The 16,332-nt window shown below is 42.8% G+C and overlaps 1 protein-coding gene across 1 annotated transcript in view; it reads right to left on the reverse strand.

Moving 5' to 3' along the window:
• Nucleotides 1-10,555: 10,555 nt before the first annotated feature.
• OXCT1 (3-oxoacid CoA-transferase 1) overlaps nucleotides 10,556-16,332 on the reverse strand; it is an 86,136-nt gene continuing 80,359 nt past the window's right edge. The window contains exon 17 of the mRNA XM_055699092.1: nucleotides 10,556-14,249. Within this exon, the coding sequence (XP_055555067.1) occupies nucleotides 14,214-14,249 (36 nt within the window). The 3' untranslated portion in view covers nucleotides 10,556-14,213. The remainder of the gene's footprint in view (nucleotides 14,250-16,332) is intronic.

Here is a 16,332-nt window from a genome sequence, read left to right on the forward strand (position 1 = left end):
TTAACCAGATCTCGTTAAAAATCTCAATTGTTATATTCACAAGTAGATGAATTGCAGAGTTTTGTCTGTATCTGTATCTTTACAAACAATGATATTTTTACTCATTTTTTCTGGAGTTAACAAAGATTTGTGAGCCAAGGGAAGAGGCTGGGGAAGAGTCTAATTTGTTGCTTTTTAATGGTACAGATGTAAAACATTATCTACATCCCTATTTACAGCTAATAGCAAGATAACATACCCGAGAGACAAATCATAGGCTCTTTGAAGTGCTTGTTAGCTCAGAAACACAGCACCCCACAGCATTCAGCAAATAACAAAGGCTTGCAAGCTTGCAAAGGCATTGTTAAGTTTATTGCTAAAGAGTAAAGATGATGTGAATGGACACAGGACTATAAATAATATAATCTCATGAAAGGCCAGTGAGAGGAAAAATTGAAACTGGCACCCTTGTGGCACAGCCACAAAAGCAGACTGGGGTGAAGCCCCTGGGGAGGGTGATGGAGGAGGGTCCTGGACCAGCTGCTCTGAAAGGTGGTGGAAAGGTGCTCAGCCGCTCCAGTGACCCTCACGAAAAGGAAAAAAACCCAGCCTGAAGCCACAAAAGCAGACTGGGTGAAGCCCCTGGGGAGGGTGATGGAGGAGGGTCCTGGACCAGCTGCTCTGAAAGGTGGTGGAAAGGTGCTCAGCCGCTCCAGTGACCCTCACGAAAAGGAAAAAAACCCAGCCTGAAATCCCATTTGTTTGCCTTCAGTACCCGTTCTCAGCCTTTTACCAGGGCTGCCGTTTCCCTAGTGAGTATGTCTTTGCTGCTGAAGCATGTGCTGGAGAGGCAGGAGATTCCAGGGTAGAGGAGTTCCAGGCATGGCTGGGGTGGGTCACTGCCCAAAATTAGGTGGTACAGCTTCAGCAGAGCTGAAGGCTTTTGGCTTTGATAAGGGGGGGGGGGGGGGGGGGGGGGGCGGGGGCGCGGGGGGGCAGAGGGGAAATCAGGAATTTTTTACATTTCCTGTTAAGAGGTGTCTCGGTCTGCCAGACCAGAGCACTTCCCTCTTGTGTTATCTTGTGGTGGAGGAGGTCCCTTCTCTGCATGAAATCCCCCTTTTCATGCTGGTCTTCCCTCTGGCCCTGCAATGGTCTATTGCAGCGTGGTAAGACCCAAGAATTAGTCACGTAATATCCTCATCCTCTTCCAGGGTTACTTGAGGACTTCCATCAGGAGCAGCCTGGGAAATTGTCTTGAACAACACTATCCTCTAAGTCCCTTTTGCCATAAGCATCAGATAAATGAGCCTGTTGTAGGGACATGGGTGAAAGCTGCACCATCCCTCATGGCTGCTCTCTTGGAGCAAGTTTACTCTTATCAAAAGAATGGCTGCATTGGAATAAACTGTTACTATGTCAGATTTACTGTCCCTGGGAGAGTTATTGTATAATTTATTATGAAAAGAGCATTTAATAGGGAGAATATACAGATGGTCAAACCTACTTTACACTCATTAACAGCTGAAGCTGCTCCAGAGAAGGGCAATGAAGCTGGTGAAGGGTCCAGAGCACAAGTCTTCTGAGGGCTGGTGGAGGGAACTGGGGGTGTTTAGCCTGGAGGCTGAAGGGAGACCTTATGTCTTGGTTTCAGCTGGGATAGTCAGTTTTCTTCTTGGTGCAGTGCTGTATTTTGGATTTGGTGGGAGAACGATAACACACTGATGTCTTTAGCTGTTGCTGGGTGATGTTTGCACTAAATCAAGGACTTTTCAGTTCCCTGGGTCCTGCCAGCCAGAGGGCTGGAGGGGCATGGGAAATTGGGAGGGGATGCAGCCAGGACAGGTGACCCGAAGTAGCCAAAGAGGTATTCCATACCATATGACGTCAAGCTTGGTATATTAACCGGGGGAAGGAGGAAGGTGGGAACATCTGGCATTATGGCATTTGTCTTCCCAAGTAACTGTTACATGTGACATAAAACTGTTACGGCTTCTCTGGGGATGGCCAAACACCTGCCTGCCCATGGAAGCTGTGAATGAATTCCTTGTTTTGCTTTGCTTGTGGGCGCAGCTTTTGCTTTACCTATTAAATTGTTCTTATCCCAACCCTCAAATTTTACACTCCTTTCCAATTTTCCTCCCCGTCCCTCTGGGTGAGGGGCAGTGAGCGAGCGGCTGCATGGTGCCGGGTTGCCGGCTGGGGTTAAACCATGACACCTAATCACTCTCTATAACTACCTGACAGGAGGTTGTAGCGAGGTGGGGATCGGTCTCTTCTCCCAAGTAACAAGAGACAGGACAAGAAGAAATGGCCTCAAGCTGCACCAGGGGAGGTTTAGACTGGGTATTAGGAAAAATTTCTTCAAAGGGTTGTCAAGCACTGGAACTGGCTGCCCAGGGAAATGGCTGAGTCACCATCCCTGGTGGTATTTTAAAAACATGCAGATGTAGGGCTTAGGGACATGGCTTAGTGGTGGACTTGGTAGCATTAGGTTAACAGTCGGGCTCGATGATCTTAAGTGTCTTTTCCAGCCCAAATGATTTATGATTCTAGGATTGTATGAAGCAAAGGTCAAGTGACAGGATGAACTTTCAATGATGCTGTCAGATGGGAGGTAAAAAAATTAGGTTTTCTGGTAACAGGAGAACTATTACTACCGGCCAAAATTTCCTTTAAAACAAGTTTCACAAGACTTTTTCCAGCCACAAGTCTGGGCAATGAACAAACTGTTCTCCTGGCCTTGCACATATGTGAACCACTCCTCTCCAAAACTTTACCTGAATTTTAAAATGAGCTGGTTCTCCTGGATATTCTCACACATTCATTTGTTTTTTAATGTATCAAGATTCTCTGGGGACAATTCCAGAGTCTGATTAAAAGCCAGAGCCCCGACCAAGTGTATACAGAGCATCTTCAGCACAAGCCTGGGGCCCCAGCAGGTCCCTGCCTGAAGGCTCAGCTACCCTAAGGGCAGCAGTGGCCTCAGGCTCACATCAGTGCCTCTGGCCCTGGCATCACACACATTCCCCATTTTGTAATCAGAAATAACTACTTCCACCTGTCCAAAAATAATCCGTGGGAAGTAATCCGCATCTCCACTACTGAAACCAGATCTTGCCCTGCCAGCACTTCACATGCTCCACTAGTGCTAGAATTGGCCAAAATCCTAATTGGCATTCTTTATACTCTTTGGTTATCTAAAAAGCTCTGAGACTCTGAAAGTTGAGCATTTGCCTGCTGCCTCACTGTTCCATCATTTTAAGTGGCTTCAGCAGCAAACTACAGCATTTTCAGGAACTATGGCTCATAATATGATGTGCAGTCCCTTTTCCAGGACTGGTAACAAGACATTGACCTGGCCAAAGAGATTTAAAATTATCTTTAAACTGCATCATTTCTAGCCCCATGCCACTTAATATCACTGTAACATGTTTGACCATCATCTTCTCCCTCTTTATCTTGCACTTACACAGATGCATGCATGCCAAGGATCCCGAGACTGTCTTGTTAGCATCTGTGAAAGAAAAGGTAAAAATATAATATCTCTCATTCCAACAAAAAAAAATTGAATTTCTCTTTTTTCCCCACACAGGAAAACGGTGAAAAACAAATACTGTGTTTTTACATGACTGAGAGGGAAGGAAAACTGGGGGAGGGGGGGAAATGGCATGGGAGAGCAACTCTGCCTGTGCTTTCTGGAGATGGTTCTCAGCTGCAGGGAGTTTTTTTATTTTTTTTTTTTTTATGTACCAGGGTTAGCAAATAACTCTGCAATCTTACTTTGAACCACTCAAATAGAAGTAAAAGCCCTCTGCTTTGAATAACACTTCTGCCACAGCTCCGTTTCATGCTCAAAGACATCCATTATTTTGTGATGCCATAAAAATAGCAATGGCAGCAAAAAGGCTGGTTCCCTGCCACCAAGACCCAGCCAGCGGCAGCGACAAAAACCCTGGGGCCCACACCACCCCAGCAAACCAGGCTTTGGAGAGGAATTAATGCTCATTTTAGACCACCAATTTAATTCATCTAAGAGGACATAGCAGATTTCGTTCTCTGTGGTCCTGGGCTTTTGTGGCAGAAACCAGCTAAGAACTGATTTTTTCTTATGTCATTTCAGCCCATTTGGATATTACCCCTCTGTGGGTGAGGATATGCTGAGTGCACCATTTCCAGCCGTCTTTGCAGCCCCCCCATTGCTCACCGGGGTGATTGCACAGTGCCTGGGCACAGGGCACCAACCTCCTATTGCTGCCATAATACAGGTAACCACATTCCCCAGCAGAGATGATGATGCTGACCTATTCAGCAAACCCAGTTACCTTTTTTCATTTTCAACATTAAAGGTTCAATATAACTAGCGAGACTGAAGCTGTATCCAGTTTTATTGTTGAAAGCTTCACTGCAAATAGGGGTGGTGCAATTAGAGCTTGTTTCCTTCATCTGGCCCCCAGTTATTATGCAGATGAATGGCTGTTGCTGGCTTTGATTTGCCCAAGTCCTCTTAAACTGCAAAGCACTGTGTGAATATGTATGAAGTTTTGAATGCTAAGTGGCAAGAAAGTTATGGGAAAGCCCTTCTTCTGCACTCTTTCTTTACTAGATTTTTACAGAACTTCTCAAATTAAATATAGTTGTTAGATTGCATTATTATTAGATTATTTCTAGCTTTTAGTACAACCTGTCCCAGTACTTGAAAGCCACAGGCTTAAAACATTTACTGTGACTCAATGGTGAGATACAACATCTGGGAGCAGCAGTACTGGGATCCTTAGGCCACAATCTCACTGAATTGATACATATTTAGTAGTTAATGCTCAACTAGCTAAAACTGCACTGTGTAGTTTGTGGTAGTGGTAGTAAAACCACTGCCGCACATGACTGCCCCAGCTGGAGCATCACGCTGTGCATAGGGTTCTCTTGTACTAAGAACTGGTCTCCCTTTGGGGTAAAACTGTCAACTACTGCCAAAACTTGTCATGCTATAAGAACTGTACTGCATATGACAGCTTTCAGATGTGCCCCATCCAAGCCAGGGTTCAGTACTCAGCATCTCATGGAAAAGATGAAAAATCTCTGCAAAATAGGCTGAAGCACCTTTTCACACAGCTTCTGTGTGCTTTTCGCACAGCACTGATCAGACTTTGAGATGGGTGTTAACAGCATGGGGCAACTGTGACACCAGTAGTGGCATTGCACAGCATGTCCCAGCTCTCCCATCCCACTGTCAATTGCTCCGCCTTAAGGACCACTGTATGTCCTGCACACACTGCAAACAAATGCCCCTGCTGCTGGCAGGTCCTGTCTGGCCACACTCTGCTGGAGCCAAAAAGCCCTCTCAGGTCAGGACATCTGTCGCCTGCCTTCCTCTGGCCTTTGCCTCGACACCCATGCTCCCAGAGGTCCACAAGCATGCACTTAAAACTGATCGGATTTGAAGGTATGCTTGAAGTAAACATGTGCTTGCAGACATCACCCAAAAGAGGATCCCACCCAAACCGACAGCCAGGAGCAGTGACCTGTGGTGGGTGGGTCACTGCCCCAGGGCCAGCAGTGCCGCGGTGCAACATCTGGGCCTGTTTGCCCGCGTGCTCCCCATCTGCTGCACCCAGCTTATGTTTGCTGCTCCCTGGTCTCTCTGCCCCTTTCAGCTCCACCATGAAAATAACCTGCCACACAATTAAAATCCCCATAGAAACCAGCTCTCAGGCTGATGCATTCTCAGCGGGATTGTTTTGCAAAGGGTCAGAGCTGGTTTGGTAGAGACATGCAGCAGCGGTGATTTGGATAATTACCAACTATGGCCTCTCCCACTTCTGAAGTGAAGCTATCAGTGACTGTTACACTTTCTTGGTTTACTCTGTGATGAGATATATATATATATATATATAGATATATATATATAAAAAATACCTCTAGGTTTTTGTCCTTGCTAACATGCAGAGTTTTTTTTTCACATTGGATGAGTTTTGCAGCTCCACACCCAAACTCATCTGTGATGTTTTCTTTTTAACTATTGCCCCGGACAATGACTTTCCTGCATGACTGAAGGAAAGTACTTTGGAAATTAAAAATGGGACTTTGCGAGGTGCTAGTTTATTTTATATTGGTCTGCAGCCTCTTCTCACTGCAGCAGTTAACGTGTCCTAAAAATGCTGAATTGCTCTTAATGAGAACATAGATATGCTGTTGCAGACTAATTTCACCATCCTTCAGTTTTATAGCTAGCAGATTTATGTCATTGACGTTTTTTTTCTTATCTTGCCTTTTTTTTCCCCAGACAGTAGGTTGCCTGAAGAAAAGAAGAACCTGAAAATGTCAGTATTAATTGATACAGAGGAGAGAATCAGCAAATACCAGCCTGTAAGCCTGAAGAAGAAAGAATTATCAGCAACAGGATGAGAAGCATATCTTCGTGGAACCAAGAGCTTCAGTAGCGGTTCTGCCACACAGGACAGTGACGTGTTTTTGTGCCGAGCCCTGCCATTTGGTCCGAAGAACTCCCGAGCTATCCTCAGCCAGGGCAGACAGGTGTGTTGGTACAGACCTGCCCCGCACTGCTCTGCAAGCACTGCCCATATGACAAGCATCTAACACCTGAGAAGAGCCACATAGCCACATCCAAGCTTGATGTCTTCCTCCTTGCCCCAGAAGCATGCTCAGGGCTTAGGCTAGCCACCCCCTGGACCTTCAGTAAGGTGTGGCCACTCCACAGGAGGCCATAAATTTCATTTATCAAACACAGGCATCCACATGATCTCCAAGTTGAGATGAAATGAAAAACAAAGAGAAGAACACACCACACCAAGTATCTTTTTTTTTTTTTTTTTTCTGGCGGGAGGTGCACGAGTAGCGGTGCATTAGAAACAGGCCGGCACACCCAATGTGCTGATGCTCAGCGGTAGCTCTCTTAACGCCGCTCCCCAGCACCATCTCTGCCTGTGCCCTCAGTCACAGCCACATTTTGGCTGAGAGCAGCCAGAGCAAGCAATGCCCTCCAGCAGCCATCCAGCCGAGCACAGAACACCAGCTCTGCTCTTCTGGTCTCAGTTCTCCCACTGTCACGGCTTGGCAGACATACGGGGACACACTGCTACACTTCTGCCTGCTTCCCTTCACCCCAGAATGTGCCCAGACAAGCAGGAAAACTGAAATTTGAGCAGTCTTCCTTGGGCAAAGGGAGCTGCTCTTGGGTGCTAGAAGGAGGAAAGCACAAGTGATGGGTTTTATTGGAGCAAATGCAAGATGGAACTAGACAGAAATGAATGGCAAGCCAGAGTGCCTGATTATAGCTTTAAAGATTGTATTTTTAGGGATATGCATTGGACAAGACAGCTTTGCCTATTTAGCCATACACAGCTCTCTTTATTCTCAAACAGATCTAAGATAAAAATGTTAATTGCTCATAGAGCCAGATTTTCCAAAGGGGAAGCACTGTTTCGCAGGATATAGGCATCAGATCCAGTTTATAGTCTTTACTCACTCACTGCCTAAACAGATGAGACTGAATTTGTCCTAGAATTAATGTATACTTTCTGTAGGTGATACCAATGTGCTTCTTCTGTGGCTTGGCTTTTTTTTTTTTTTTTTTTTTTTTGGTAGGGTGACATGTAAGTTTGCTTTTCACATTGCTTTTGGTCAGTTTATGCAGACTAATTCTTCTCTTGGCTGCAGGTTTTGTGCTTCTTGTAACACGTTTCCCTGCATTTACAAAACATTGCAATTCCCTTTTCTACCTACGTATTACGTACTTTCCAGCTGAGAGAACAAAAAGCTATATTCAGGAACTTACCCAAAAAATAAAAGCAATTCACATAGTGCCGTAAAATCAATGGTTTAGGTTAGGTCGCTTTAGAGGTCTCCTGGACCACAGCAGGATGCACTTCCAAGAGAACTTGATTAATTTGGGCAATCTAATCTTAAAAGGGAAAATCCCCCTCTGTACCCTTCTAAGGTGGCAGAGCACCACACTGCTTGACCTACCAGTTCCACAGGTGCCTTCACGTTTTTGTTCTGCACTTGCCCTGAAAAACACTGGGCTTAATGCAGGTAAGTGCCTACATGCAGGGAAAGAGAAAGGAGAGGAAGAGAGTTGCTTACAGTTTAAAGCCTGTATTAATAACATAAAAACCATTCTTCAAAAGAGAATTCAGGCCTTGCCGCTGCTGGGTGAATGACTCACATGCTAGGTGTTTCCTGCTCCTTCGTCTCTATTCATAGCCTCAAAGCCCTCGCAGTCCTTTCTGCAAAGTAAGCCAGTTTCCCCCCGATCCGTGCTCTTACCCAGCTCACCCTGCAGCGTGGCAGGTTAGGAGCTTTCCTGGGATAAGCAACATGTGCTTTGAATCTTGCTGGACAGAGTCAGGAACGGAACCTTCACTAACACTCGCTGAATTAATACAGGGAAAGAAGTATCACCACCATTTTTTTCAAATGAGCTGGGGCTGTGCCAGTCCTTCGTTGAAAAGTGCACAAACCTACGCACTTGGTGAGACCCCGCAGCAGGTCAGGTGGATGGACACAAGCTTGAGAATCTCACACAGGCACGGGTTTTTGAGACAAATGTGATGATTCCCACAGCACCAAAGGCAGCACTGCCAGTGCCTGAAAGCATCGCAGCAGCTCACTCTAAGCATCTGTCACAGCTTTATACAAACTTAACAGTTTTCTGCTGGATTGCAAGCTCAGGGGACAGCTTTAAGACCGTGGAAATAGACGTTCTAGTTTTAGACTCTACTGGTCCCACAAATAATTAAGTAATGTTCTACTTGTTTTTGCAAGCCATTACATTAAAAAATATGACAAATAAAATCTAAGTACCATAGGAGGCAGATGGAGAACTCATTTTCCATGCTTTTTCTAAACAAATAAGTACATAAATATGTGAACCAGGCACAGCAAGTTTTCACAACACAAACACAATAAGCTACTTCCACCCTTGCTGGAGCCTCAAAATCTGACGTTACATAAATACATTCAGTAAAGGAATTTCCCCCCACCCCCAAGGTGTCCCCTGAAGCTGTTCCATTAAAAACTGCACACGTGCTGCGGTGTCGATACGTCCAGAGCTAAGACACCTGGTCTATAGCAGCAGATGGATATGGGCAGAAGAGGGGCTCAGAATACTGCAGTGCATCAAAGAAACAACGGGACATTGTAAAATCAGTGTCGTGGTATAACCCCAGCCAGCAGCTAAGCCCCACACAGCCACTTGTTTGCTCCCCCTGCATTGGGACGGGGGAGAAAATCAGAAGCATGAAAGTGAGAGAACTCGTGGGTTGAAATAAAAACAGGTTAATGGGTAAAGCAAAAACTGCTCACACGAGCAAAGCAAAACAAGGAATTCATTCACTGCTTCCCATCGGCAGGCCGGTGTTCAGCCATCCCCGGGAAAGCGGGGCTCTGTCATGCCTAACGGTTACTTGGGAGGACGAGCGCCATTGCTCTGAATGTCCCCCTTTTCCTTCTTCTCCCCCCAGCTTTATATGCTGACCCTGACATCGTGCGGTCTGGAATACCCCCGTGGTCAGCTGGGGGCAGCTGTCCGGGCTGTGCCCCCTCCCAACCCCCTGTGCCCCCCCAGCCCCTCGCTGGTGGGGTGGGGTGAGAGGCAGAACAGGCCTTGGCTCGGGGTGAGCGCTGCGCAGCTGTAATGCAGACAGCCCCGCGTTACCAGCGCTGTTTCCAGCACAAATCCAAAACACAGCCCCACACCAGCTTCTGTGAAGGAAATCAACTCTGTCCCAGCCAAAACCAGCACAATAGCCAACAACAGAAGATATGCAAGATATGACAAAACTGTTGATATGCCTGTAACCAACTTTCTCCTGTTGTCAGAGGGAATCTTTACCTTCTACCATTGTATAAGTAAATTTTAGAGTCGCAAGACTGGTGTGATTTTGGCACTTACCTTGTACTCCCCTTCACAGGGGTGACAGAATGTTGGATTTTGACCAGGCATATAATTTACTGAAGTTTCATTTCAGAGAAAATCATCAAGGTTTTTTTCTGAGCCTAAACATTTTTCTGCACATTTATCAACCTGCTCTCCAAGGACACTGAAGATAAAATGATACTGTGACATATTTACGCATGACCTTATGGCATGGATGGAAGGATGACCCCAGTATCTACAGACAAGCATTTTCATCACTTTGCAATCATCTACTTTATCATTCACCAGGTGGTTAACGCAATTTGTTTTCATGTGTCATCTAGTACTATTTTCAGAATGCAGCCACACACTAACATGAATGATTAACATCTTAAATGCTGTAATTTCAAAAACAGTCTTAATCAAAAGGTAAAAACCAAGTAATTATGAAAATGAATGTGATAATTATGTTTGTGATTGACCCAACAGAGACATCAGTAAGAGAACATGGAGAATCCAGCTGTTAGCTGAGTTTTGAGCTTCATTATTTCCGTTTATCAAACCCCTCCACCTTCAGCCAAGACCTTGAGGGTTTTGCTTGTGCTGAGGTCTGACATGCTGGTGCAGACACAAGCTAATCTTTTACTGCTCCTAATGGCAGGACAGAACACCATGAAAAATGACAACAATAGAGGAAGCTCAAGATTTTTAATCTTTACTTTATTGATTCTTTTGCCAATACATAGAAGAACTTTGATGTTTAGTTTGCAGAGTTTACAGTACAACTACATATTCTATAATATTTCATATTTTTTTTTGCTTTTTTTTCAGGGAAAAAAATCAATAAAATTGAAGTGCAGTAAGTCCAATGTGGTAATATAGTAGAATCATCACCTTCTTCAGGACAAAGGGTATCAACTGTCCTTGTCTTGTGAAGTGCTGTCAGCAGGCGGTGTCTCAATAAACCTTCATGCATACCATCACCCACCACAGAGGAACGAGAAGCTCTCACCCCTGTAACACGATCCTAGCAAATACTGCTTAGAGTAAACTTTATCTATGAAAATACTTACGAGCGCTTTAATTTCTAATCTTACTTTACAAATCAATTAGAAAATGGAGCCACTGCTTTTAGCAATTAGCTTGTGCGGATACATGATGTTTTCATAACAATACCAGTATTCTACTGCAATATATTGTTCTCAAGATAGAAAAATTCAAGTGTGACATACAGATATTTGCACCACTGTTTTTTTATGGAGAGAGCTTGTTCTCCTTTCATCCCCAGTTTTCATCCCCAGTTTTCAGCACCATATTGGCTTTTGCTCTCTTGCATTAACACTGATACAAATAAGAGAAGACACAGAACTCAAATATCCAGCATATATGGCAGTCTTCAAGTACTCTTCCACACTCTTGATCAAGTCTGATCTCCAAGCTGAAGATAAAAGACAACCTGTTGCATGGACCTTAGCTAATTATTCCTCACAACATCCCCATGAGGTACGAAGGAAAACATCCTCATTTTCCAGCAACAGGAGACAAGGCAGAAAGCACAGATGAATTTTTTCAAGGCAGGAAGTGGAGAAATGGAAAAGCTGAAACTCAGGAGTTCGTGGCTCCTAATTCTTTGCTTCAGAAACCAAGGCGCGGAACTCCTAGACATCAGGTCATTAGTCTTTTCATAGCCATACATTAATAACAATGATGGTTTCTGTGCGTATGCCAGCAAAGCATAGTTCTATGGCAGAAGCAGCACACACCTGATCGCATGCACCCTCAGACACTCCTCCAGTACTTTATATATGCCAATAAATGTTTGCTGTAATTAACTAATCAGTCCTACAATTAATGTACTATAGGTAATTGCAACAGGTCAACATTTATAGATTTCTTTAAGACTTCCACAGCTATTTAAAGATTATTTTTTTTCTCTGGATAAATTAATAGCAACTCCCTTTCTCTACTAAATAATAGTACTTATACTTCTTTAGAACCAGCATCCATTTTGAGTACTGTTTACAGGAGCTCTGAGTAGTGATGAGCAAGATACCTTCAGGGATCACATCCGTGCTCTCAAACATGCTCCAAAACAAAAAGTTTCATACTGAGTGAAAATAGAGTCAGTTTTTGCTATACAGAGACTTTTAATCTGCAAAACCTCTGTGAGCAGAACTTCAGTCCACCTCTACAGCAGTAGAAATAGCCAAACTTTAAGTAACTTGTTTGGAATGAGTGAATAACATAGGGAATACACCTAAACAGAGACAATAGGTTAAAACTAAAGCTTGATAAAATCTAACTTGTGCTAAACCTGTGCTAATATTCTGGACCACTCTGAGCAATGTTGTTTCAAGCCTTGCATGCAAATTACCTACCAGCCACTCACGTCTATATGTTTAATCAGGAAATTAGCACTGGTCTTTGTACAACACACTTTCTTTCCATGGGCTCAGCTTCAGGTCTTGCCTACACATTCAGGCTATACAACACCTTACCACCCATTAGCACCCATAACTTCAAGTCATAAAACTTAGTATTGTGGCAGTACTTTTGTACCTACATAAAGGTGCTTACAAAGGCATTTTGTTTATTCCTTTGTGGGAATAAGGATAACCTACTTGGTATTGAAAAGAGATTATCAAAGAATTGTTTAGAGTAAGGGCAACTAAACAAAATAATCTCTCTAATAAAAACAGCTTTACTGCTATCAAGTCCATGGGTGGATCAAGACCGATTTTATAACTGTCCCATGAAAGAGAAGCATTTCTTACTTTAGCATGGAAAAATGCAGTACAAAGGCTAGTACAGGAGCTAAATATTGTGGGATTTTCCTATCTGTTTCCCTAGAAATGTGTTACAGTGCTTCCACAACACACACTGACAATGACAGTGAATACCTCATCCACCTAGTACTAGAATGCCCTTCTACACCATATCCCAACACTGCTTATCACACACATGATAGGCATATAATTATAAATTTATTTGTGCGTATACAGTTTACATGGTTTTCAGTCACTTAATCTGCTCCTGTCCTGATATCAAACATTATGTCAGGAACTATTTTAACTGAAGTGTTTTACATGTTACTATTTATATGAATGACAGAAACCATTACACTTTAAATGCAGATTTCCAGTCAGTTCATGCTCTGTATAATAAAGACCTGCTGTGCTGATTTGGTATGTGAGATCCAATGCTGTCATATTACCCCCTTGCAAAAGTAACAGTCATTTTGTAATTAATAACAGGGAAAGGAAGATCTTTCTCAAACAGCAGAACCAGTATGAAAGAATAAATTTTCATTTTGATTGTCTCATGGCATTCATTCTAGTTATCATGAGTTTGGCTTAGTTTTTGCCAATGCCTTGATTGGCAAGTCATGCAAACTTACTGCTTCCAGCTTTAATGAGCTGCGTTCCATTCAGAAGAAACTTCAAAGTGCCCACAACATTCTCTTCCCCTGTTTTCCTGTGTAACACTGGAAGGACAGACCTGACTCCAGGAACAATCTTAATTTGCCTTTGAATGAGGGCTGGGGAGAAGGATTCTACCTGGAGAATAAGAGTGGTTCACATGGGACAACGTGTAGCCACCAGTTGTCTGCATGGGGATGGAGACTTTTCGATTTCCCTCCTTCATACTAGTCCCATTCTAGTTTGTAGGATTTAAATATAAGGGGTCAGAGTTGGACATTGGGAGGTGTAGGCTTCTTAATGCCAGCTGACACACACCATGGAAATAGTAGATAGATACATTCAGGGCTAAGGACCCAGTTATTTCCACTGGTATATACAGTTCTGTCACAGACTCATTAAAAAGTTCAGGAAAAGGCAAGTAAGTCCATATTCCTGATGTCTCTCTACAACTCCAGAAAAAAACAACCTCCACACCTTTACAGAAGAATGGACATGATAAGTGCTATAGTTCCAGAGCAATGGAGTGACTGGTAAGTTTAATGACATCACAAAAAGCAGAGGAAATCATAAGTTTTGCATGATCATTTTCTGATTCTCTGTGAAAAATGTAGTATTTGGCAGAGACAATACAAGGCATTTTTTTTACAATATTCATTAACATTTTAGTACAACATTATTCAAAATTTAGGGAATAAATTCACCTTTTCAATTTCAATTGGTAATGTAATGAAGTTAAAATACAACTTAGGCTGATACTTAAACTCAGGCTGTAACTATCTGGAAACTACTTAAAGAGCCCTTACAAAAAAAAAAAAAAAAAAAAGAAAAAAAAGAAACAAGTAGTAAAATTGCAAACCAGACATTGATTTCTCTTCACTGAGCTCCCATTTGGAAACAAGCCTTCTGGCAAATTAAGCCCAGTCTGTATTTCACGTTTAAATCTGCCTCATTGGTATTAGTTTTGGCGAAACCTAGCAAAAAGGAGGGAAAAAGCACAACAGTTAGCATAGAGATATGGCAGTACAACCCACCTTTCATTTCCACCTCTACCAGCTATGTGCCACTGAAGACTAGAGACACTGTCTTTATTTAAATTGACATATTTGAAGTATTTCAGAGATAAATTCTCCCGTAACTACATTTTCTGATGCAGGAATACAAAATATCCATGGCACCAGTATCCAGCCTCTAAACTTCATTTATTTTGAACTGGGTTACTGATTTAGGAATGCAGATTAAACTTGGACAGCCGAACCTGTATTTGCCCCTGCTAACTGCATAGTCTTCTCAGATGGCTTCCAATGCCAGCAGAAACAAGAGCTGAACTCATGTGAAGCAGTTCCTCAATTATACAGCATACAGTAAGGCACATGAACATAGCTCAAAAATTGGCCATGGCTTAGTTAATGCACTGGCCCGTAGATGGTCACAGCTTGTGTACAGCGGGCCTGCACTTGCTGTGAACAGCAACAGGAGAGAGAGCTGCACATGGGCAACAGCCTCAGCCACCACCTTCTAATCCACTTGCATACATGCATCAATACACCGAATGATGCTGAGGCAACAAAACAAGTTTATATTCAATACATGATTGAATGGCCACTGCAGCATCAAAACAACCATGCCAAGGAATCTTAGATTGATTATTCCCCTTATTTGCTCAACAGCCAAGTTCATTCTGCATTTCCTCCCCACCCACCAGGAAATAGGATGCTGTCCGTCAATGCTAGGTCTGTGGAGAAGTAATCAATTGAGTTTTAGAACACACACATTAGTAGAAGATAAACAATCAAATGTATACACATACAATACACACACTGTACCTATAGTATATGTATACATTGGTTTGTTTGATGATGATATAATGCAATACTTCTGATTTTACCTATTTTTTTAGAATTTGCCTTCTTCCATTCACATTCATTTGATTTGTTTCATGATGATAGTTTAATACTTATAATTTTATCTTCTTTAAAAAAACAAACCTACTTTTTTCCATTCACATTCATGTTTGTGTGAGGATAAACTTATATATTCTATTGTTTTAATACCATAGTCATAAAAATCAATTAGTGATATTATAAAATATCCAGCAGACCAAAAGTAAAACACAGTAAGCCTAAATAGGAAACCAGATGAGGGAAGAAGGCATAAATGGGAACAATACAGAGAAGACTTTGAAGAGTAGCAATGGTTAACATTTGATTAAACCCCGGCTGCAGGTCTACACAAATACCTGGAGGAAAAGCTCTCCACAGAAGATCCAAGCCTCTTTAAATGTCTCCTGTTCCTAGCCCTATATAAATAGGTGCCCCAGGATGAAGATCAAAAGTAACTCATGTGATCTCACTTGTTCAGGCAGTTCCACAGATAATCTGGCTCCTAATTAATGTGTCCAACTGAAACCTGACGTACTGCATTGAAACACCACATACTGCATTCCTTCTGCCTCCTTATCCCTTCTTTTTCACTTAACAGTACTGAACAAGCTAACTTATGAAAAAGTGATAGAAAAGGGTCTTTCCAAGCGTTAAAGCCTCTTTCTCCAGAAATACAGGGCTGTATTTCCTGGACCAGTTAGATTTCCACATTACCCTTCCTCCAGCCACCATATATCACACAACCTTATGAGAACAGCCAACAAGGAAAGCTTAGCTCATGAAGAATGTGTTTACTGTATCAAATGCTAATGAAAGGTTTTCAGTGGATGGAAACTGTTCATTGATTTTTCAAAGTTGTGTGTGAAGTAGGATAATAAATAGATGTAATAGGTACAAGTGTAGAGGAGCTGGAGAAACTCCTTTAGTGCACCAGCATTCCTGGGCTAGCTCCAGAAATGTTTCAACATTTCTGACTCCAACTGCCTGTGTGCCTCACTTAATTTGGGCCCATATCTGCCTCACCCAGAGATGGTTCCATTGAATTAAGGGAAAAAGCTGGAGGATGAAGATAGCACCATTAAAATCTGTATGCTGCTAATGCCAAAGCGATTATTGTTTTTCTGCTGACGCAGATTTTGATGCCATCAAAACTTCATTTTGCATCTGAATGAGC

This window comes from Falco cherrug, chromosome Z (genome assembly GCF_023634085.1).
Source record: "Falco cherrug isolate bFalChe1 chromosome Z, bFalChe1.pri, whole genome shotgun sequence".
Taxonomy (NCBI): domain Eukaryota; kingdom Metazoa; phylum Chordata; class Aves; order Falconiformes; family Falconidae; genus Falco; species Falco cherrug.